This window comes from Musca autumnalis, unplaced genomic scaffold (genome assembly GCF_047663935.1).
Source record: "Musca autumnalis isolate F117 unplaced genomic scaffold, ASM4766393v1 scaffold_4, whole genome shotgun sequence".
Lineage (NCBI taxonomy): Eukaryota > Metazoa > Arthropoda > Insecta > Diptera > Muscidae > Musca > Musca autumnalis.
The window spans coordinates 24,051,951-24,077,682 of NW_027411977.1; the positions used below are offsets into that span (position 1 = coordinate 24,051,951).

General features: G+C 41.6%; 2 protein-coding genes across 2 annotated transcripts; both read left to right on the plus strand.

Annotated features, from left to right (window-relative positions):
* The first annotated feature begins 3,190 nt into the window (after positions 1–3,190).
* Positions 3,191–12,556, plus strand: Ids (iduronate 2-sulfatase). Its single transcript, XM_073986191.1, has 3 exons — positions 3,191–3,519; positions 3,581–4,787; positions 12,140–12,556. Exons 1-3 carry the CDS (start codon positions 3,289–3,291, stop codon positions 12,277–12,279), a joined length of 1,578 nt encoding a protein of 525 aa, XP_073842292.1. The 5' UTR covers positions 3,191–3,288; the 3' UTR covers positions 12,280–12,556.
* Positions 12,557–24,045: 11,489 nt separating this feature from the next.
* On the plus strand, positions 24,046–25,109 carry LOC141401622 (ADP-ribose pyrophosphatase, mitochondrial). Its single transcript, XM_073981954.1, has 3 exons — positions 24,046–24,558; positions 24,628–24,764; positions 24,820–25,109. Exons 1-3 carry the CDS (start codon positions 24,125–24,127, stop codon positions 25,092–25,094), a joined length of 846 nt encoding a protein of 281 aa, XP_073838055.1. The 5' UTR covers positions 24,046–24,124; the 3' UTR covers positions 25,095–25,109.
* Positions 25,110–25,732: the final 623 nt, after the last annotated feature.

A 25,732-nucleotide genomic window follows, 5' to 3' on the forward strand; every position in this document is an offset into this window, starting at 1 on the left:
CTTCATTTTATCCCCGCACATCAAGAAAAAAGATATGGTCAACGATTTTCATCGCCAGAAGATGCTGTTGAAGCGTTTAAAACCATGTGGAGATGTCTAATACGGATTGGAAAAGTGCTTCAACAATTGGTTTGAGAACGCTGGCAAATGTGGATAAATCATGGTGGAGAATACTTTAGAAAACAACAAAACTATTTTTGATGATAAGTATTCGCCTAGGCCAGAAACTTTTATAGAAGCCCTCCTAGATCCTAGATCCTGGAGTTGATAAAGCGAATTTAAATGATGTATCGCCACCATTACTGAATGTTAAAACTGAGTTTTTTTCGAAATTGTTATTCCACTGTTTCAGATAGGGCATAATGTGCCTCAACGAAATAATGGTTTTAGACCTCAAGTATGTTTGGACGAAATCCGTGTCAGACAATTTGGAGTTGATTTAGCCATGTCCGTCCGTCTGTCTGTCTGGCTGGAGCGCACGATAACTCTCGAAGGGATCAACCGATTCGGTCCAAAACTTGGCTTTGGTAATATTTTGTCCAAACTTAGTTTAAGTTCGAAGATGGGTTATAGCGGTCCACTCCTTCCGGTACCTCCCCCACAAAAGTTCGAACATGTTCGGAAAATTTGTGCGCACGATAGCTCTCGAAGGGAGTAAACGGTTTGGTCCATAATTTCCACATCATGAAATTTCTACCAGACTTAGATGAGGTTCCAATATGGACTCAATTGGTCCACTTCTTCGAGTACCTCCCACACAAAATTTCGGAAAAGTTCGGCGTAGGACCGCTCTCGCTTCAATTTTTGTTGTTTCAACATGTATTCACTGTCCCCTATACGACAGTACAAGATTCATCAGGGGCAATCCGATATTTTCTGAGAAAATAGCCTGAAAGGTGCAAAAAACCCTATGACCGCAATAGAACTCCCGAACGGATCTGCCGATTCGGCCTAAAATTTGGACTTCGTAAGATTTTGGCCAAACTTAGTTTAAGTTCGAAGGTAAGCCATATCGGTGCACTCCTTCAGGTACCTCCTCCACAAAGGTCCCTATTTTACACATCCTAATATATCTACCAGATATAGAGCAGGTTCGAATATGAAGTATATATGACCACTCCTTCGGGTACCTCCCACACAAAATGTCGGATAACTTTACTTTAAGACATGCTCTCGAATCACATTGTTTTTTGTTGAAGCAACTTGCATTCGCTGCCTCAATTACGAGAGTAAAAGTTTTTTTCAGGGGCAAGTCCACCCATCTTGAGAAAACAGCCCGAAAGGTGTAAAAACCCCTATGGCACCATATGTAGTGGCTGGAGAGCACGATAAATCTCGAACTGATCCACCGATTTGGTCCAAAAGTTGGCCTTCGTCATATTTTGTCCAAACTTAGTTACCCTAAATACAAGTTTAAATTCACATGGGTTGAGGGTATATCTCTGTCGGCAAAGCCTGACTGATACTTTTTTACTTGTTAAATATTTATCTCCAATACTACTAAACCGATTTCCATCAAATTTCCAAAATTTGGCTTTCGTAATATTTTGTTCAAACTTAGTTTAAGTTCGAAGATGGGTTATATCGGTCCACTCCTTCCGGAAAATTTGTGCGCACGATAACTCTCGAAGGGAGTAACCGGTTTGGTCCATACTTTCCACATCATGAAATTTCTACCAGACTTAGATGAGGTTCCAATATGGACACAATCGGCTCACAACTTCGGGTACCTTCCACACAAAATTTCGGAAAAGTTCAGTTTGGGACCTTCTCTCGAAACGCTTTGATTTTTGTTGTAGCAACTTATATTGACACAAGTACAAGTACAAGTTTCGTCAGGGGCAAGTACATACTACATGAGAAAATAGCCTGAAAGGTGTAAAAACCCACTATGACACCATGTGTAGTGGTTGGAGCGCAAGATCACTCTCGTCGGCCATCGTAATATTTTGTGCAAACTTAGTTTAAGTTCGAAGATAAGCCATATCGGTCCACTCCTTCAGGTACCTCCCCCACAAAAGTTCAAAAATGTTCGGAAAAATTGTGCGCACGACAACTCTTGAAGGGAGTGACCGATTTGGTCCATACTTTACACATACTAATATAACTACCAGATATAGATTAGGTTCGAATATTGACTATATTTGTCCACTCCTTCGGGTACCTCCCACACAAAATTTCGGATAAGTTCACTTTAAGACATGCTCTCGAATCACGTTGATTTTTGTTGAAGCAACTTGTATTCGCTGACTCAATTACGACACCAAAAATTTTTTTCAGGGGCAAGTCCATACTTCTTCAGAAAACAGGTCGAAAGTTGTAAAAAAAACCCTATGGCACCATATGTAGTGGCTGGAGAGCTCGAACCGAATACTGCGTTCGTCCACACTTTGGATATCGTAATATTTTTTGGAATATTAGATGAAATTCGAAGGTGGTGCTTATAGGTCCACTACTTCCGGTACCTCCCCCACAAAAAATTGAAAATCGATTTGGTCCAAACTTTGGATCTCTAAATATTGTCGAAACTTAGTTTATGTTCAAATTTGGGCCCTATCTGTCCAATTCTTGGGGTACGACCCACACAAATGTTCAACATTTTTGTATGGTTAAGGGTCTGTTCGAGCATCCTTTGGACATTTTTACCAAAGGTTTTCCTAGAGGCCCTTTTTACAGCGATATTATATTATTCGCAGGCTAGTATGGTAAAAAAAGCCCTATGTATCGACATCCCCGCAAATTTTGGAGCTTTAATGCTATCCATATTTTTGTCGGTTTATACGCCCAAAATTTTGAAACCCCCCTCAAAAGTTTTTTTTTTTTTTTTTGAGGAAAAAAAGTATTTCAATCCACACAGGCTGAGGGTATATCTCTGTCGGCAAAGTCGACTAATACTTTTTTACTTGTTTTATATGGTGCCACTGTAGAACATCCATACACTGCGGATCTACTCTCTTCAATAAGACATTTATGGAAGTAAAACAATCGAAACACTTCCGACTTGAAGCTGCTCTGTAACAAATAAATCTTCATTTTATTCATATGCGAAGAGTAAAAAAACTGAAGAAAAGAAAAGCAATGATCCAAACTACGAAGACAATGATGACGCGTTCGTTTGTTGGACACTAATAAATATCTCATACTTATTATTTGATGTCGTCCATTGTCCACGGGAGAAATTATACAATTTAGTTGCATTTGCAAACGCGTATTGAATAAAACCACATTTTTGTCTGTGCCGATCATCGTTCGGCCGCATCGCAGCATTGTTTGTGGTGACATTGAAAAATGTTTGCAACAAATTGGCTCAGAAATTTATTGGCAGTTTGTACAGCGGCTTTACAAATACTCATATGCTGCTCTAAAAATTTGGTTTCCACACCGAGATATAATGTTTTAATGGTGATATTTGATGACTTACGTCCAGTGTTGGGTGGTTATGGCGACCGTTTGGCTCAAACACCAAATTTGGATAGATTTGTGAATGGAAGTTTTTACTTTACACAGGCATATAGTCAGGTACGTCAGGTAGAGGCTGCTGTTGAAATTATTTTATCCCCCTCTTATTTCCATTTTACAGCAAGCCTTGTGTGCTCCCAGTCGTAATTCACTGTTGACCAGTCGCCGTCCAGACACTCTTCACCTCTACGATTTCTATAGCTACTGGCGTACCGCAAGAGGAAATTTTACCACTCTACCTCAATATTTTAAGTCACACGGCTACTACACCTATGGCATAGGGAAAGTATTTCATCCGGGCGTGTCATCAAATAATACGGATGATTATCCGTTAAGTTGGTCCACACAGCCATTTCGTCCAAAAACCGAACGTTACATGAATTCTCCGGTGTGTCCAGATAAATTGGGCGTATTGAAACGAAATCTTATTTGTCCTGTAGATTTACAAACCCAGCCGTATAAAACCTTACCCGACATAGAATCGCTACACGAAGCTAAACGTTTTCTACAAACGCGAGCTAAAAGCAAACGTCCATATTTCCTTGCCTTGGGTTTCCACAAGCCTCACATAAATTTTCGCTTTCCCAAAGAATATATGCGAATATTTAATGCCCATCAATTTTTAAATTATACCACGGATAAATTTAGACCCCATGATATGCCGAAAGTTTCCTGGAATCCATATACCGATTTGAGGAAACGTGATGATGTAAAACGTTGGCACATACCATTTCCCTATGGACCCATGAAGAAAATGCAAGCAGCTAAAATCCGGCAAGCCTATTATGCCGCTGTGGCCTATGTGGATGATCTCTTTGGGAAATTTATGGCTGAAGTGAATTTGGAAAATACCGTGGTTTTAGTGACCAGTGATCACGGATGGTCTTTGGGTGAACATGCCGAATGGGCAAAGTATAGTAACTTTGAGGTGGCCTTAAGGGTGCCATTGATAATAAAAAGTCCAGAATTTCCTAGACCGACAAGAGCGGTTAATGACTTAACGGAATTGCTGGATATATTTCCAACTATGGTGGATTTGGCCCATTTACCTTCAGTACCCAAATGCAGCAAAAATGGACCAATGTCACATCAACTTACTTGCACCGAGGGAAAAAGTTTATATCCCCTAATGAAGGAGGGTATGACAGAATTTGTTTGCGAGACCCATGCCATAAGTCAATATCCCCGTCCTGGTAAAGTTCCCACCCAACATCCCAACAGCGATAAACCAAAATTGAAAAACATCAAAATAATGGGTTATTCACTGAGAACGCAGCACTTCCGTTATACCTTATGGGTGGAATTTAACCCAAAGAATTTTTCAAGAGGTACGTATTTTAAGAGATTGAATTATTATGATTTTCATTATTAATTATTTAAGTGCAGTAGTTTTAGCAGCGTTTTGGCCTGAGCTAGAATATGTTTTAGACATTTTCAGGATCTAAAAAAGATACGAGCACCCGGTAAATTGAAAAAATTTAGAAAAATGGAAATTTTTGAAAAAATAAAAGATTTTCTAGGATTTTTTTCTGGAAAACCTTTTTATATGTGGGTTGACCTATCAGGCCCCCTACGCGAAATTTATGCCGCGTACCAACAGGTGGCCAGCATACCTAATTCGGCCGATCGTTTATGAAAAAACCTTCATATATGTGGGTGGACCTATTGAGGGCCCCTAGGCGAAATTTATGCCGCGTACCAACTAGTGGCGAGTACAGCTAACTAGACTATTGGGCCCACAATACGAAAATAATAATTTGATTACAGGTTGATTGTAGAAATTTTGAAATATCGACCCTTTATGAATGACCATATATGTGGGCGGACCTATTGAGGGCCCCCTAGACCAAATTTATGCCGCGTACCTACGGATTGCGAGCACAGCTAATTAGGCCATTGAGTCCACTATGAGAAAATAATAATTTGATTACAGGTTAATTGTAGAAATTTTGAAATATCGACCGTTTATGAAAAACCTTCACATATGTGGGTGGACCTATTGAGCGGCCCCTAGGCGAAATGTATGCCGCGTACCAACATGTGGCGAGTACAGCTAATTGGGCCATTGGGTCCACTAAAAGAATATAATAATTTGATTACAGGTTGATTGTAGAAATTTTGAAATATCGACCTTTTTAAAAAACATTCATATATGTGGGTGGACCTTTTGAGGGGCGCCCTAGGCGAAATTTATGCCGCGTACCAACAAGTGGCGAGTACAGCTAATTAGACCATTGGGTCCACTATAAGGAAATAATAATTTGATTACAGGTTGATTGTAGAAATTTTGAAATATCGGCCGTTTATGAAAGACCTTCATATATGTGGGTGGGCCAATTGAGGGGCTCCCTAGGCGAAGGATACCATCGAGCAATATGTTCGAGAGGAGCAGTGGGTTTAGCTGCGGATATTTTCATATTCCTCAGAGCGAAATATTATACTAATTCGTCTATGCAGACATTTAAGCTATCGCATATGTTATCGACGAAAGATCGCGACATTACGATCCGCATAAAATACGATCTCTATGTCGCCTGGAAGTTGTACAATTTGATAAAGGTACGAAGGACGAAGCTCATCACGATCAATTGATCAATCCCACTGCGGTGGGTTCTTTCGTAGCGGATTGACCGAAACCATAGTGTTTCGGCCAGCGGCTGCCAATCCAGCATCAAACTTACGCTTCTACCTATAGGTTTTTATGCTGCTACAACAGCGATCAATTGATATTCCCATCGACTCTGCTGGACAATTTGGTATAATTTCGAATACTCGACCTGAAGCTATGTAGCGAGCGGGTTCAACTTTGACGATGTCCTGGAAAATTCTCTCAGCTACCAGAGGATCTGACGGACTGGGTAGTACCCTGAAACGGTGATTGGTAAATTCTGTGAAGCCTTGTCAATCAGCATTCCAATGCTTCAGGAAAGTCCGGCGCTCAAGGTTATGACGTCGTGTGATCTGTTAACGGAGATGGTGCTCTGAGAGAAACGAAATGACGGGTTGCCAAGACACGTCACCAGTTGCCACAATAGTGATGTTTGGCTAGCTGTGGCAATCTCATCTTATCCTCGTAGGAACTTCTTCGTTCACCATTCAAAATGTGAAATTATCAAATTGCTGGAACGGAATGCGGAACAAACTGGACCACAGACCGACCTATAGCGTTATATGTGGTCAACAAGGTTTATCTGCACCCCAAGTGCAGTCTTCTAGGGACTTGAGGACCTTGTTCCTACCTCTAAGCTTATCGCAGAAAGTTGCGGCATGAGCGAACGACCTGAACATGCTGTAGAATGTGACCCCTAGAATGTCGGGGTAGTTTGTGGTCGGAATTCTGCTACCATCGGCCATGATATTAAACTCTGTTCTCACATCTGAACAGAGTAGCCTCGCGTGGAAGAAGGTGGAAAGATCAGTCAAATATCAGTTCAGCGTCTCACAAATGACATCACGGAAGGTGGCTGACGACAAGATCGTAAAATCATCCGCATACTTTACAATCTCAATGCCGCATGGTGATCGGCAACTGTATAGCTGTCTCTGACGCTGGGAGGGACAAAAGCCACAAGAGTTTTTGCTACGGGCGATAAAAGCAAAATTGGCCTGTACGATTCACCTTTTCTGTAGTGGAATTCTGTAACTCAGTTTTTGAGTTACCGATAAATATCGGTTACATTAAAATGCTTTTAATTTCGGTAATTAACGAAATTTTTTGGTAAGTTAACAACCAAAATAAAGCTGTTGCTAAATCCTACCGATAGCAACAGTGTTGTCGGCTTTATTGATTCTTTTCATTCATAATTTTGCGTTTAAATTTTACCGATATTTGTCGGTAACTCAAAAAATGAGTTACAGAATTCCACTACTGGCATCCCTGCCTGGCTTCAGTAGCGGAACAACCCTGCCCATTTTCCAGACTTTGGGAATGATGAGTACGTTTAGCGACAGTTTGAGAACTTTAGTGAGATACTCGACTCTGGGCACATCCAACTGTTTCAGCATTACCATGGAGATTCCATCAGGGCACGACGCTTTGGATGATTTAGCGTTCCTGATGACATTCGCCACATCATCCATTGTAAATTGTGATTGTTCATCCCCGATAGGAAGAGATCTAAAGCGATGTAGCACTCATTGCCCTGTTAGGTTAGGTTGAGAAGAGGGGTGATTCAAGATAACCACATGTCCATAAAAAGAAAGGGCATATGTACACTTAAGCCAGAAGAGGCCTGTTGTGCGCTCTAATTTTATGTGTCCTGGAAGTTGTTGTTAGTTTAGGAGTTCCGTCCCATTGACGTATTCCCTCAAGTTTTTGAACCCGATGTCCTTGATATGGTCGAGTCCTGTAATTATATCGTTTCCCATTAGTTGAGTTCTCAAGTTGGGAAAGCCTGGCAGTGGCAGAGATAGTGTTCCAACGTTTCGTTCTCCTCGCCACATGCCCTGCATTCACTATTCTCTGCACAGCCTATACTGTGCAGATGCGCTTGTAGTCCTAGATGCCCTGTAAGGACACCAATCAGTCTACTGATATCCTTTTTACTCATCACTAGGAGGTCACTTGTTTTGTCCTGGTCTGGGTTTCCCCATAGGATTTTTGTAGTTTTTCCCTTTTCCTGGTTATTCCATAGGGATACATGAGCATTCTTTGCCCAAGCTTTTAGTTCTATACGCGCCGCCTTTAAAGGTTTGGCATTGTCTAGACTTACTGTAGGTAGCTCCCTGGCATGTTTTGCTAAGGAGTTTGCTACTTCGTTTCCCGTAATCCCTGTGTCCTGGTACCCATATAATGTTTACCGAGCCATAATGGGAATAGTCGTTAATTGAATTTTTACACTCTAAGACAGTTTTCGATATTGTTGCCTTACTTCTTATAGCTCTAATTGCTGCTTTACTATCCGTAAGGATGTTAACTGTGAGTGGCCTTGTATTTGTTTTAAACCAGTTCAGACATTCTGTGATCGCTCGGATTTCGGCCTGGAGGATCGCGTTATGATCCGGCAGCCGAAGGGAGATCCTCGTTTCCGTGTCTACGATATAAAGGTCCGATACTATTTGATTTATAGATTCACCCTTTGTGAAACGTAATATGCATTGGTGGTATGTTTGGTGGTCTCTTTCGATCCACTCGCTCATCGCTTTCAGTCTTATAGCCGCGATGGCTGCTTCATACCTTACCTGAATTTCTATTGGGTGGACAAATAAAATTGTATCTAAAGCCCTAGTTGGTGTAGTCCTCATTGCTCCTCTAATGCTTAGGCAGCATGTTCTTTGGACTCTTTGCAATGTTTCCACATTGTATTTTTTGTCCATAGCTGTCCACCATGCAACACCATATCATTCTAGGATTAAAACCCCATTTTGAGTCTATAGCCCTTCTACAAGTTGACAAACATCTGTGTTCTTTTGCATATGGTCTTTCCATTTGAGTTTCCTATCTAGAATTACCCCCAGATAAACTGGTGGAGATATAATTAATGTCTTATTCAGGAAAACTGGTTCCTCGACGGAGCCCAATTTCGTTCTCCTAGTGAAAAGCCATAACTCTGTTTTTTCCGGGTTAACATTAAGACCTCTTGGTCTAGCCCAGTTGTAAGCTATATTTAGAGCCTCTTCGGCTCCCCTACAAAGTAGATTTGGATTCTTTCCCCTTAGAAGTATTATACATTGCCCTGTTACTCCCGGGGTGCTCGACAAACTGTCGATTGAAATAACTTGCGCACCTCTTCGGATCAGCCAGCGTGACTGTGATCCTACCATTCTTCTTTCCAGGGTTCCAGAGTGACTAAACCGTTGCCCGGACTTCACTCATTATGGCGTTCAGAGGTAATGAAATCGGGCAGTTTGCTGAAGAATACAGTTATGTCCCCAAATGTAATCAAAGAGAAACGACGGGTTGCCAGTTGACGTCCTTTGTGAGACCCGGTGACACAATGGTTATGTCTGACGAACTGTGATACTCTCCGTTAATTCTGGTAGGGGCGTCCTCATTCACCGTGGAAAAAGTAGTGCTATCAATCTACTCAGCTAGCACTATACACCTCTGGTCGTTTCCGAGGACCGAATACCACAACTCGTGTTGAGATTTAAAGTCCCCCCAGAATACCAGACGCTTATGAGCTTCCAAAACCGGGCTATTGTTGGTCCTATAACCTGTAGTACAACTATTTATCGGCGGAATGTATGCGTTCAGCAAATATGCCTCGGCACTTCCACACCTGACTGCTTCCCCACACATTCCATGCATGGGTTATTAGAGCCAGGTTCAAGCGAGATAGGTGCGTATCGAACAGACTGGTGTAATAGGAAAGCTAGTCCCCCACGCCCACTTCTGGTGTGATTCTTCCTCAGTATGTTGTAACCATCATAACGCTGTAAGCTGCAGTTGTAGTTGAGCTTGGTTTCTTGTACCGCTGCGACCATGATATTCTTCCGACTCATGAAATCCACTATTTCCACGATCTCACCTCGAAGTCCATTGCAATTGAAAAAGGATGCATTTTCAGGGACTGGAACAGCAACACCTGGCGTTAAGTGCTGCGTGTGCGGCTGTTGTTGGGGGGAAATTCGGGGGAGTCGCGATGTCAGATGACGACGACTCGCTGGGGTCTGTGTTTACGCAGCAACATAGTCCCTGTCGTAGTCCCTCGCATAGACGAGTCGAAAACAAACCCTGATATGCAGTGTACGTGGTTTTCTCGTCGGCTGTGGTAAGTCCAACCGCGTCCAGGGTCTCCATAAGGACCCACTAAACTTTACGAAATAAAAGACTAGTTTTATCACAACTAGGGGTTCAATCGGATGAAATGCGATATTGATAGGCTTGAGAAGGCTTGTAGTAAGGCCAATGATAAGGGTGACTAACTCCTAGGAGTGATCGTGAACGATGATGTTGATTGATGTTTCAGTATCGGTGATGTTCGTTAATGACGAACTGCTTTGATGATCGGGAACGACGAGCCTGATTGATAATCGGGTTCTGTGCTTGTTGTGGAGACGAAGCGGGTTGACAATCGGGTTCTGCGCTGGTTGTGGAGACGAAGCTGGTTAGCATTCGGGTTCTACGATTTAACGATGATCGGGAACGTGTTGATTGATGATCATTCGGTTGACGACAATATGATGGAATTCGGAAACTCGTCTGATGATGATCGTGAACTCGGCTGATGGACGACGATGATCGATGACAGCGGTCGATGAACGGGAAAGAAGAAGTTGGTTAATTCTACGATTTAGTGATGATCGGGAACGTGTTGATTGATGATTTCTGGAGCTCGGCTAATGACGATTGGGTACGACGATGTGATAACTAGCTAACGCTGCAATAGTTACTGCTACGATATCGTACAAACTACTACGTATCTCTATAAACATGGAACCGACTACTGAAGTACCTTTGTAGGACGGAAAGCCGAAGTTTCCGTGTGAGACAGAAAGCCGAAGTCTGTGTGGGACGGAAAACAAGAATTCTATCGGGTATGTTCTGTCACACACTTCACCTCTCACTTCACGCCTCAAGCATTTTGTTCACACCATTTACGTTTATTTTTCGAGTATTTTATGGACGGAGTAGGGTGTATTCTTTTTTTTTTAAATACCCTAATGAATCTCAGTCCCAAGAAATTCGCAAAAAAAAAAATAGGAGTAAATGGGCTCAACAAGATGCTTGAGGCGTGAGGTGAGAGGTGAAGTGTGTCTCAGAACATACCCGATTGTGTGCAATGTATTAATGGGACAGCCACAAGGGGTAGTCCCTTTCAAATTTCTCAAATGCAACTCGCCACCAAAGATTACCTGGGTGGTTAACAAGCCCCTATTGGTAGCAAGCTGACTTCAACGACGAAAACTGATGGAGCTGTATGAGAATTATGGAGTGTATGAGAATTATTCTGCATTGATTACAGCAAGGGAATGACTTCAATGAATGACTGGGGTAGATGACGATGCTGTTGAGTGCATGCTGATTCATCCCACTCTCTCCTGACATCCCACAGAATTTTGAGTGCGGCGGATGCTGACGTGAAAAACCGAGCACATATAAATTGGTCCTGGATGTGCCTCCATTCCGGCATGGACCAAAAGAATCCGAAGCAGGCATTTCGGGATATACTGCTCCAAACACATATAAACGGTACAAATACAAACATGATGAATCTGACGACAAAGTTCGAGAAATGTTGGGAAATGTTCTGGCGCAGCAAGCAGCAACATAACACCTAGTGCATTAGTTCTGGAGGCCTCGAAAGTGCGCTCATTCCCTACTTCTATTAAATGTCACCTAAGTTGCCATGTGGTGGACGTGGATCTAGAAGAGATCCATTGCCCGTGGTTCTTATATATCCCTGCACGGACCAAAAGGGCTCAAACTGGGCGTTTTCGGGATATACATTATTGGTTCTTCCTGCTGGCCAGGCTCTTGATACATAAGAAGTAGTAAGACTGAGGCAGTGATTGTGTAAGAAGTGTTCTCTCCGGGGTTTTTAGTCAGCGGAAAGGTTTCGATTTCTACCCACAACCCATAGTTGACAGATGTTTATCAACACCGTTGCTTTCACTAGATTTTGTAGCTCCCTCCGCGTTATTCTTAGATCTAAAATTGGTTTTATGCCTCACTTAAGTCCGCTATTAAACTATATTATTTATATTATAATTAGTTATTTTGTTTCTTCTCTTGCAGATTGGTCAATTATCTACGGTGAAGAGCTCTACGATCATCGTCTTAACCATTTGGAAGAAGTGAATTTGGCCAAATGGCCACAATTTAATGGCATACGCTTGGAACTCAAAGAGAAATTAATCCAAGCTGTTACCAAATAATATAGATGTACCACGGTAGCAGCAGCACTAGCAACAACAACAACAGTTGTGGAGTGTTAAACATGGTGTGTAGTAAAATATTTCGTATTATTTTCAAAAAAAAAAAAAAAAAAAAAACTATGAAGTTATGTTGTCTAGTCGTTGTCTGGTGGTTTGGAGTAAACGGGGGAAAGATAATTTTCTGAATGAGCAGAGATGACTGATGGTCGTTCGGTCGGTTGACCGTAGTAGTAACAACATCAAAACCAAAAAAAAAAAAAAGAAACTAAAAATAAAATTCATTCATTTGTGCAACATTGTTGTTGTTGTTGTCGTTTTCATTTTATTCATCTTTAGCATTTTCATCATTCGTCTGTGGATAAAAGTGCAGCAGAGGAGTGTAACGCACATAACTATTTTGTTGTGTTGTTATTGTTGTTGCTGCTGCTGTCTTTTCTTATGGCAAAGACAAGACTTGAAACTAGTTTCGAGTTCACAAAAAACATCGAATAAATGCTGGAAACTACAGACGCTGTTAGGAGGTACTACAATTTTAGCCATTAAGTGTGGGATTTTTTTCTTTAAGCTAAGCTAGGCGAAGATAGAAAACTACACATGCAGCAAGCACACAACAGGCGTATTATTTCATTCAAAAATTTTTTGGAAAGCAATTTTGAAAATTTCACTTAATTAAAGATAGACGAAAAAAAAGTAAGTTTCTTAACATGCTGCCAAGATGTACGAAATTTTTTAATGACAGGGGCGGAAGATGAACACTTTTCCTAAAGATATACAAATATCTACTGAAATATAAGAGAGATTTATCTTATCGTAGTGTTGCTATCTCAGAACATTAAAGAATGTACTCACTTCTATAGATCCTCCTAGAAAGCTCAGCCTCAAAGAGCTCAATGGCGGAGCAAATTTTCTTATGTGCAAGCACCTTTCAGATGGGTTAAGAAGACATCCCTTCTCTGTGTCATTCGTGCAGTGCTGTTATGACTTCTTTGAGGTCGATTGTCTCCAAACATGTCTACTTACTTACTTAGTTGGCCCATTACAGAACATTTGTTCCATAGACCGAACTAAGAAAAGATCTCCATTCCTCTCTGTTTTTCGCTTGACTTTTTGGAATACCGCGCCTTTCCATTTCTTCATCCACTTGTGTGCTCCATCGAAGCTTAGGCCTGCCGATTCTGCGTGCACCGCCATGTGGCATGTATTCATACGCCTTTTTAGCGGGCTCATCATCGCTCATTCTCATGATATGGCCTAGCCAACGCAATCGTTGCATCTCGATACGTTTAACTATATGCATGCCTTTGTATAGCTTATATAGCTCGTGGTTCATACGACGTCGATATTCACCGTCAACGCAAATCGGTCCGTAGATCTTTCGAAGAATTTTCCTCTCAAACACACCAAGCACTGCCTTATCTGCTTGCGCAAGTACCCATGCTTCGGAGCCATACATTAGCACGGGTAGTATCAGCGTTTGGTATAGTGTTATTTTTGTTTGACGAGATGTGGCTTTGTTTTTAAATTGCTTACTTAATCCATAGTAGCATCTGTTGGCCAATACAATTCTTCTTCTTATTTCACAACTGATGTTGTTTGTTGTGTTTATGGCAGTGCCGAGGTAGACGAAGTCTTTAACTACCTCAAAATTGTAGGTACCAACTTCTACGGTTGGTCCGAGCTCTATGGACGCTTTGCGCGTCGACACCATCAATTTGGTCTTTTCGCCGTTTACCGCCAGACCCACTTTCGCAGATTCTGCTTCGACCTTCCTAAAGGTATCAGTTACTTCCTTTACTGATCGTCCCATGATGTCTATGTCATCAGCATAGGCAAGTAACATGTGGCTATTGGTGTAAATTGTGCCATTTCTTTTGACATTTGCATCTCGTATTACCTTTTCCAGCAAAATGTTGAATAGGTCACACGAAAGGCTGTCTCCTTGTCTGAAACCTCTTTTGGTACAAAATTCTTCGGAGAGGTTCTTTCCAATTTTAACTGAGGACCTAGTATCAGTTAGAGTCATCTTACAAAGCCGGATGAGCTTTGCGGGAATACCAAATTCAGACATTGCATGGAATACCTTTGATCGGAGGGGACTGTCGAATGCTGCTTTATAATCGACAAAAAGATGAAATGTGTCGATCTGCATCTCTTGGGTCTTCTCTAGGATTTGCCGCAGGGTAAATATCTGGTCAATGGTGGACTTGCCAGGTCTAAAGCCACATTGGTATGGTCCAATTATCTCGTTGACCATAGGCTTTATTCGTTCGCACAGTATCCCTGACACTATCTTATAGGCAATAGGGAGTAGACTTATGCCCCTATAGTTGGAGCATACAGTCTTATCTCCTTTTTTGTGGACGGGACATAGGATGCTCAGGTTCCAATCGTCGGGTACGCGTTCTTCCTGCCAGATAGTGCTAACTAGCTGATGCATACACCTTATCAGCGCGTCGCCTCCGGTTTTAAACAGCTCGGCTGGTAAGCCATCGGCTCCTGCTGCTTTATTATTCTTCAGCCGGTTGATTGCTGTTTTTACCTCATCTTGGCCGGGTGGTATACATTCTATACCATCTTCTGGGATTGGATCTGCGGTATCATCGTCTTCGCCACTATTGGATACCAGCAGATTGGAGAAATGTTCCTTCCATATCCTGAGCACGCTATCTGTATCTGTTACCAGATTACCTTGCTGGTCTCTACAGGAGGATGTGCCTGTACCAAAGCCATCTGTTTGATGTTTCACTCTTTGGTAGAATTTTCGGACTTCATTCTGGCTCCTGTACATCTCGATTTTTTCACACTCCCGCTTTTCCATTTCTCTCTTTTTCTTGCGGAAAAGACGTTTCTCTTCTCTCCTTTTCTCCCGATATCTCTCTCGTGCGCTACGCGTTGCTACTGATTGTAAAGTAGCTCTATATGCCGCATTTTTATCTTCGGTAGCAGCACGACACTCCTGGTCATACCATGAATTCCTTTGTGGAGGTCTCTGGAATCCAAGTATGGATTTTGCGGCTGTTTGCATGGAGTGGGCAATGCTTTGCCATTGCGCTGATATGTTATCGGGATGAGGAGTGCTTTGATTAAGCAATTGGACTAGTTGTGTGGAATATGCTGTGGCTATCTGTTGTGATTGCAGCTTACCGATGTCTAACTTTCGTGTTGTGTCTGTTCGTACTTTGTTTGCTATGTTTAAGCGGGTGCGTACCTTTGCTGCAACAAGGTAGTGGTCCGAATCAATGTTTGCGCCTCGGAACGATCGTACATCCAACTCGCTCGATGAATGTCTTCCATCTATCACAACATGATCAATTTGGTTTCTTGTTTTCTGATCTGGAGACAGCCAGGTGCCCTTATGAATATCGAGATGATTAAATCTGGTACTGCTAACTACCATGTTTTTTGCAGCTGCAAAGTCTATCAGCCTCATACCATTGTCAGATGTTTCACTGTGGAGACTGAATTTCCCGACTGTTGGGCCAAAGATATTCTCCTTTCCAATTTTGGCATTAAAAACGCCTAGAATGATTTTAATGTCATGGGCAAGGCAACGGTCATATGCTTCTTCTAAGCGCTCGTAAAATATATCTTTGGTCTGTTCGTCCTTGTCTTCAGTGGGAGCGTGAGGGCAAATAAAGCTGATGTTGAAGAATTTAGCTTTTATTCGAATTGCAGCAAGTCTTTCATTCACTGGGGTGAAGCTGGATACCAGATGTTTTAGTCTCCGACTAACTACGAATCCGCAACCAAACTCATGCTTTACGTCATGGCAGCTATAATACAGTGCGTCACCTTTAGGTGTTGTTGTGACGAGTTTCCCAATCCATCGCATTTCCTGTATGGCAGTAATATCGGCCTTGTACTTTTCAAGTACGTCTGCCAATGCGAAGACTGCACCTTCTCTATAAAGAGTGCGAACATTCCAGGTGCAGATTTGCAGATCATGGTCCTTAAAACGTTTGCGGGGTTCGTCAACTTTAGAGGGGTTTGTTTTTCTTTTCTTTCGTTTTTTCATAGTAGGCTGTTTTTTTCTACGGGAGGGTTACTAACCCGACGCCCAAACCCAAGTTTTTAACGTTCTTATGGGTGAACGCGCGGCACATGTTAGCTCACTACCTTTAACGGGTGTTAAAGGCAGTTCCCCAGGTGACACCACGGGGAGGTCAGTGTCCACTTGAGATGAAAGAGGGACCAAGATAAATCCTGGGCTTTGCCATGTTAAAACCGGTCAGGACCGTTCCTTGGTATCTTCCATCCCCTACGTCACCCCTCCAAACACGTCTATATCTGATTAATCTCGGGGCTTGATTTACAAAATTTATACCAACTTCCTCAGAATAGATAATTATACCCTCAGCCTTTAGGCTAAAGAGGGTATATACTATGATACGACCAAAAATGTACCTCATCAAAACAAGTAAGAACGGATTTAAGATCGGCAGAGGCGAACTTGTCATACCCTCCACCACGAGTTGTATTTTAGTGAACTGGAAAAATTAATTTCCTTTCGTTTATGAAGAAGACTTAATACAAAATTTCAGTAATTTCGGTAAAACAATGTCGCTTACCTCAAAATTCCGAAATTCGGGAGGTTCGGTTCTATGGGAGCTATATTTATTTATTCAATTCATTTTTAATACTAAAGCCTCCAAGGCCAATATATAGTATTAACAAAAATTTTTACAACCTAAGTAGAAACTTATAATAATTAAGAGCAAATCTCTATAAAACAGTAATAAATGGCTCCCCAACCAAAACTACAAAAATCATAAGGAATAGAAGACCATAACAAGCAACAATAAGCAAGTTACAAAACTGTAGTATGTCCAAAATCAATCTCCATAAATCAAACATAGTAAAAAAACAACCAAAACGTCGATCTATACCAAAAAATTTGTGGCGTAAAATTTTTAGACTCAAAGAAGACTAAATTCAGTCGGAAAGGGTTTTACTTCCAACGTAGAGTAAACACCAAATATCAGCCATTTCGGTGGGTTGTTGTGACCACAACCTTCAAAATACCGAAAATCTGGAGGTACCGTTCTATCGGAAAGGGTTTTACTTCCAACGTAGACTAAACACTAAATATCAGCTATTTCGGTGGATTGTTGTGGCCATAACCTTCAAAATACCGAAAATCGGGAGGTACCGTTCTATGGGGGCTATATATATGAAAGCGTGGACCTACATATACCGACGAAATTCAGCCGGAAAGTGTTTTACTTCTAACGTAGACTAAACACCAAATATCAGCTATTTTGGTGGGTTGTTGTGGCCATAACCTTAAAAATACCGAAAATCGGGAGGTACCGTTTTATGGGGGCTATATGAAGACTTCGACCTATACCGACGAAATTCAGTCGGAAATTGCTTTACTTCTAACGTAGACTAAACTCCAAATATCAGCCATTTCGGTGGGTTGTTGTGGCCACAACCTTCAAAATACCGAAAATCTGGAGGTACCGTTCTATCGGAAAGGGTTTTACTTCCAACGTAGACTAAACACTAAATATCAGCTATTTTGGTGGGTTGTTGTGGCCATAACCTTAAAAATACCGAAAATCGGGAGGTACCGTTTTATGGGGGCTATATGAAGACTTCGACCTATACCGACGAAATTCAGTCGGAAATTGCTTTACTTCTAACGTAGACTAAACTCCAAATATCAGCCATTTCGGTGGGTTGTTGTGGCCACAACGTTCAAAATACCGAAAATCGGGAGGTACCGTTCTATGGGGGCTATATAGAGGGGTGGACCTATACCGACGAAATTCAGTCGGAAAGGGTTTTACTACCAACGTAGACTAAATACTAAATATCTGCCATTTCGGTGGGTTGTTGTGGCCACAACCTTCAAAATACCGAAAATCGGGAGGTACCGTTCTATGGTGGCTATATAGAGGGGTGGACCTATACCGACGAAATTCAGTCGGAAAGGGTTTTACTACCAACGTAGACTAAATACTAAATATCTGCCATTTCGGTGGGTTGTTGTGGCCACAACCTTAAAAATACCGAAAATCGGGAGGTACCGTTCTATGGGGGGCTATATGAAAGCGTGGACCTATACCGACGAAATTCAGTCGGAAAGGGTTTTACTTCCAACGTAGACTAAACACCAAATATCAGCCATTTCGGTGGGTTCTTGTGGCCACAACCTTAAAAATAACTAAAATCGGGAGTTACCGTTCTATGGGGGCTATATGAAAGCGTGGACCTATACCGACAAGTTTCATATGGAAAGTTTTATACCTCAAAGGAGTACTAAATATCAAATTTCAGCAATTTTGGAGAAATATTGAGGTCATAACCTTCAAAAAACCGAAAATCGGGAGGTACCGTTCTATGGTGGCTATATGAAGGCGTGGGCCCATACCAACAGAATTCCGGGGGAAAGTTTTATACCCCCAACGAAGACTAACTACCAAATTTCAGCCATTTCGCTGTGATAATGAAGCTAAACACTTCAAAATACCGAAAATCGGGTGGTACCGTTCTATGGGGGCTATATCAAAACGTGGACCGATATAGCCCATTTGTAACACCAAACATCCTAGGAGTAATAGAAACTTCTATGCCAAATTCCAAAGCTCTATCTAAAAAATTACGAGCTGTATCGTGATTTCAACAGACGGATGGACGGACAGACGGACATAATTAAATCGACTTTGAATTTTACCCTGATGAAGAATATATACTTAACAGGGTCTCCGATGAATATTTCGATGTGTTACAAACTCAATGACGAATTTAATTATACCCTATGGCGGAGGGTTTAATAATAGTTTTGGGCCTCAAGTATGTTTGGACGAAATCTGTTTCAGACAATTTGGAGTCGATTGAGCAATGTCCGCCCGTCCGTCCAACTGTCTGTCTTGCTGGTGCGTACGATAAAACGCTTTTTACATTTAACATGTTTTATAAAACAAATAATCAAAACGCGAAGCGAGAGGAGCTCTTAAAGTCCACTTTTTCCGAATTTCGTGTGAAGGTACCCGAAGGAGTGGATCGATGTAGTCCATATTCCAACCTGATACATGATTGGATGAAATATTACGAAGTGCAAAGTCTGCACCAATCAGCAACTCGTTGCGAGAATTATCTCGCGAATTTCCCGTTTTGGTTGGAGCCGTCAGGGTTTCTTGGAGCTTTTAGGCCAATATCTCAGGAAGTTATACACTGTATTATTTCTTACAGCCTCGAATTATGTCCGAATATCGACTACATCGGGCCATTCTTCAACATACAGTTTGGATATAGTGCAGTCTAAATTTTGAGGCAACATGTTTTGTATACGACCTTAATAACGACCTATAGACGTCAAAAGAATTGTGTTTCTTTCATTTCTTTAGGTCCGAGTCCGAGGGTATATCTCTGTCGTCACTGCTGACTGATACTTTCTTACCTGCAGTGGGATTCTCTAACTCATTTTTTGAGTTACCAACAAATGTCGGTAAAATTGAAATGTTTATAATTTCGTTAATAAACGATGTTTTCTGTAAGTTAGCGACGAATAAAAAGTAGTCGTAAAGTTATACCGATAGCAATAGTGGTGACAACTTTTATTAGAACTTTTCATTCATAACTTTGCGTTTTAATTTTACCGATTTTTGTCGGTAACCCAAAAAATGAGTTAGAGAATCGCACTACTGGTATTGTCTCAAATGGCGCCCCTCGTTTGTTTTGAAAACCGAACGTAGAGCAGACTTCCAAATGCCTACTTTTAACACCAAGTTGCTAGGTATCCCACTTTACTTGATCTTTCCACAGACGTTTTGCTCTATCCCTTCTGTGTAAACCGACGGTGTCGTGATCGGGCAAAATTGTGCACCCGCATGAATGTTAAATTCTGTTATATGCATTGGGTTAATCAAGACGGTAGTAGACCTACAAAGTTAGAACTACAACTTCATCCGACAGGATAGAGATCATAGTGGAGGTCTTGCATTTATCATCCAGCTGGATATCAGATATATTGTGACATCTCCGACTGTTTCTCCTCATCCTGACCCTTATCTAGAGGTTATGCGAATTTCAGGATATTCCGAAGATGCTAAAATTGAAATCGATAACATATCTACATTCCGCCGTTTAACAGTACCTGCTGCAGAAGACAACAAAATTGTTCTTGGCGATTTCAAAACTCATCGTCAGATTTGGTATTCCCAACTACCGAACAATCCACGCAGTGTGCTTATTGCGAACCAAATAGATGTATCCGATTTCGCCTTCATACATGAGTTACTGTCATATGTTCGAGCACTCCGTAAATGTCCATTGTCAGTCCATCGCTTTATCCTGGCAAACAAAGACAGCCTTAAATTCAGATCATATTTCAATCCTTGTGTCTATAGAGCTGAGTAAGGCAATGGCTCTCCCGTGAACGTAAATTTACCCACACTCACAGCCCTCATAGACTGTACATTGATGTAGAAAAACAAGCGATCCCGTTGAGACAGTCCAGCGCATCATCATCAGTTATAATAAAGGAAATATAATTATACCGTCCAATTTATCTTCTTTCTTTTAGAATCCAGCCCTGAAAGAGCCCTTCATCTTGCACACACATCAAATTTCTCGATGGTGTCGTACGCTGATTACTGTTCCATTATTGCATCAGGCGTTAACATTCATGGAGTACGTGCTAAGATTTCCGACTACCTAGCCACCATCGACAATTTCTCTCTAAGATTGTTATCTTACTTTATCCCCTACAACGTCAAAGCAAAACCTAGAACTTGAATCATTCATCGAAGGCCGGTGTTTATCCATTGTAAACAATTCAAAAACTACTGGCGGCAGTTTTAGAAATTTTCTCCATTTTTCATCGGGCGCCTCTTATATAGACCTGAGAGACAGCAATAAAGTCCTCAAAGCACTGGCTGGATAAGAAAACATAGGTAGCGACGTATAAAGCCATAAGTCGCTTATACTTAACTGCACTGCTACATTCTGGACATTATTTCTTAGAGACGTACAATTAAGAAATTTGTTTACGAATAATGCACTCCGAGTCGAAACGGGTTGTGTGCAAAGGTACTGTGTGATGACCAGGATGCTGTAAGTCAGCCAGCATAATGTGGTTCTGACGAGACAGTTCCTCCTAGCGTCCTATCTGCCTTGTCGTCTTAGCCATCACACAGTTATAGAAGATCCACCTACCCGACACATCCGTAAGGATTTGAGGTGCTAAGGTTAATAGATCGATTTTTTGTCGGTATCAAACAGCCTTGAGGCAGCCTGAGAACACAGAATAGTCGAGGACTTATGCAGAACAGTGTTGGTTGTGCTTGACCTATGAAAATTATTTAATACTGCGTCACACAGTTTGAGGGAGGCGAGCAAACCACACTCTGGCGCAGTTTGAAAAGTCATTGTAATGATTGAAGAAAAAATCGAAGTTCCATACAGTGAAACTGGGACCTCTACAAGGACAGATGATATCTCCGAAACTGTTTAACACCTTCGTATGCGGATGATTTCGCCAACCTTTTTACCGCTATTAACGTCTTCTTCCGCGCGAGGAATATACAAGGCCAAACGATTCATCACATAGTAAGATCGGTTAAACTCCTATTTAACCGATCTTACCACCTTTTTCCACGAGAGGAATATGCAGATTTCCGACACAAAATCTACAGCCACTCTATTCACCACATGGACAGCGCAGTTTGGAAGAGAGTTGAACGTCGTGGTCCGAATTCCGACCACAAACTGCCCCACTACTTTCAAGTCGTGCGCGCACGCCATAGGTATCTGCGACAAACTGCAAAGCAGGAACAAGGTTCTCAAGTCCCCAGCCGGCAGATAAAGAAACCTTGTTGACCACATAGAACGCGATAAGTCGGTCTGTAGTAAGCTTTGCGGCTCCAGTTTTGTTGCCGGGATTATGTGATACGAATTGGAAAAATATTCAATACTGTCAGAATGTCGCCCTGAGAACAGCAACAGGGTGCCTCCTCAAGCCTTCAGTGGACCATCTACATGAGGAGGAAAATATTCTTCCAGTAAAGCAGCACAATGAGATTCTTCCGTTGCAGTACTTACTTGGGTTTTACAGTGAGAGGCATCCCAATCACCATCTGCTGGCTAGGCCCGGCACATTAAGGCATATCAGGAAGGATATTTATGCTCTAGAGAAGGAGGTCCAACAATATAGGAGACAACCCCTAGATCAACAGGCATATCAAGCAGGTTTAAATAGTATTCACAAAGATGCAGTTGCTAAGGCCATAAGCAAACATAGTGTGAATAAAGTCCTCGGAGTACATCCTACATCTATTGCAGCTGAGGAGCGGGATATTGCAGTCACCTAATTGTTATTGGGCGGAAATCGACCGCGCCGTGCAAGACACCTGCCCAGTATGCGGCATGGGCCCGCACGACACAAATCACCTTTTCAACTGTCCCGCCAAACCTACTCATCCATCGAAGCAGCCACTTTCCTTGAACTGGAGATAGACCCAGAGCCAGATTGAACAGAAGAACGAATATATATAATTATATATAATTACAACATCCCAGGCGGGACAAGGGAGACTTCTCTCATATCAGTGAGTGCATCCCGACTCATATTAGCTCAATGATATGGGACCCGATCGCCGAGTCCGAAAGGCGTGTCCTAAAACACCACTTGTAGATAAATTTTTACATGGCTGAAATACTCAGGAAATGTCGCCAACATTACCGTTGAAAATCTGATGTTGCCTAGCCGGAGAATCGAACCCACGACCTTCTGCGTGCAAGGCGGTTGCGCCATAATAATAAACACTGTTACAACAACCACATAGACTGAGAAAATGAGAATAATGAGAATGTCACAGAATGTCCACATCGAAGATGTGTATCACCACCTCCTTGAGGACCCTACTAAAATGTGTATGAAGGAGTGGCGCTAAATATTAGGCCATTCTGGGGGCTTAAGGAAGTAATGTTTTAGTATAAAGATCGTGACGACCCGCTATCAAAATTTCAAGAAGATCCGTGAACTGGCCTTGAACTGCATTTTTGAGGAGGAGGTGCCTAAATATTCCGACGTAGTCCGTCTTAAAACTTGGATCTAGTTTTGGGAATCAGATGTATTGACTTATGCAGAAGTATGGACTTGACGGTAGAGTTGGCAAACTATCGATAGTCAGACTATCGTTTTGATTGCTGTTGTAAAACAAAGGTTACGTCGGCCACCAAAACGAGATATTTGGGTTATCTGTCGCGAATTATTTAAAACATAATTGTTTCTGAGTCCGACATAAACAAAGCCTTGACACAGTGATCAAAACGATAATCCGACTATCGATAGTTTGCCAGCTCTACTTGACGGACATACTTAAATCGACTCCAAATTTCGTCTAAATATAGGTACTTAGGGTCCAAAACCATTATTTCGATGAGACACATTTTTGAACGTTTCAAAGTGGGCAAGCTCTATAGCCCATAGTCGATATATTTTTCTACTCTCATTAAAATAAAATGGGGAACAGGTTGAATGTTTCGACTGGACTCGAATCGACCTGTAGTGGAATTCTGTAACTCATTTTTTGAATTACCGACAAAGAACGGTAAAATTAAAAAATGTCCACCAATCATATATGTACATATATTCGCATGTTCAGCAAGACCTACCATTGGTAAAAAAATCTGATCGAACCGAATTCAATCCAAACGATCAACTTATTCCCCCACTGTGCTAACAGCTGACAATAAGACGAGTATTAAAGAAAGACTACTTGATCTATGAGTAACCATACGATTATCAACATTGACTCTTTGTTTATTTCTTTAGTTGCTAAACCGCAGCAACAACAACAAAAATACCGACAAACAAATATATTTCTTGAATTGAATCATGTCCAAAAATTCCCTGCTCTCAACCATGATTTTACATGTAACTTGTCGCAATAACATTTATCCTCGAAGTGAGTTGAAACGTTTTTCGGTTCCCGATAAATATGTTCCATGGAGTGTGTCATTCGAGGAATATGAACCATCAACATATACAGCAGCTCACATTGCCGGTCAATTATGGGCTGATCCCGATCTAAAAGATGAATCATTTAGACCCAAATGGAATTGTTTAGATGGAAATGTAAACAGGGTATCTTTCAATGGTGAATATAGCATTGATGCAAATGGATATCCCTTAAATCCTATGGGACGTACGGGTTTAAAAGGTCGTGGTCTTTTGGGAAGATGGGGTCCAAATCATGCAGCTGATCCGATTGTTACACGTTGGAAACGTGATGACGAGGGCAATGTTATCAAGCACAAGGATACTATGAAGTTTGTGGGATACTTTAAAAAGAATTTCTTGAAAAAAAGTAATGTTTAATTGATACATCTCCTTACTAGAAACATTCTCCAAATGGTTGCCATACAAAGACGTGACAATAACATGTGGGCCATACCAGGTGGAATGGTAGATCCTGGTGAAAAGGTTTCGGCCACATTGCGCCGAGAATTTATGGAAGAGGCACTGGATAGTTTTAGTAAGTTTAGTTACCCATTCTCTCTTTGAAATTGCAAAATGTATTCCTATTTCAGAGGACCAACAAATGATTGATGATTTCTTTGCCCAAGGCACTGAAGTGTATAAAGGTTATGTAGATGATTATCGTAATACTGACAATGCCTGGATGGAAACTGTGGCCTATAACTTTCACGACGACGAAGGAAACCATGTTGGTAAACTGAAATTATCAGCCGGTGATGATGCCGCCAAGGTCCAATGGATGGACGTGGATAGAAATAAGGAATTACATGCAAATCATTTATGGATAATTGAAAAAGTTGTTAAGTTATTAAATGCCCATTGGTAAAAGAAACAAAAAATAGAGTAGGCATATTTTTCATTGAGTATTGTTGGTAGCACTGACATAGTCAGAGGGGGAAAATGTTCAAAATTTGTCCGTTGGGACCCCCGAATTGGTGACGATTTGCATTGTTGCACTATGCGTTGTTGCTACTGTTTTTCTGACAGAAGAAGAATTCACAGCCGGTTGTGTAGCTAAACTCACTGCCAAACTTTTCATCACTTGGAGGGCTGAAATGAGGCTCCCCCTAAACATATTGGTCGATAGTGGCCTGATTCCGACCACTAACTACCCAAAATATAACGTTCGATAGCCTATTTAATCGTCCACGCAAGCCTCAGCTATTTGAGAAAAGATCACGAATAGGACCAATAGGACCACCACGAAATACACGCAATCCCACGGCAGCGGGTTCTATCGTACCGGATTGACCCGAAACCACAGTGTCAAACCTATGATTGTATGTAGGTGCCATGCTGCTACAACAACAACGAAATATACGGCCATGGATTGCCGAGTGTCCATAAGTGTGTATTTTTTACCCCAATTTGCTCGGGGTTATATTCGTTACCCAGCTTATGTCGTCCACGTGCATGCCACTGCTATCTAAGACAAGCTGAGTAAAAATTGAAATCATCCTAATC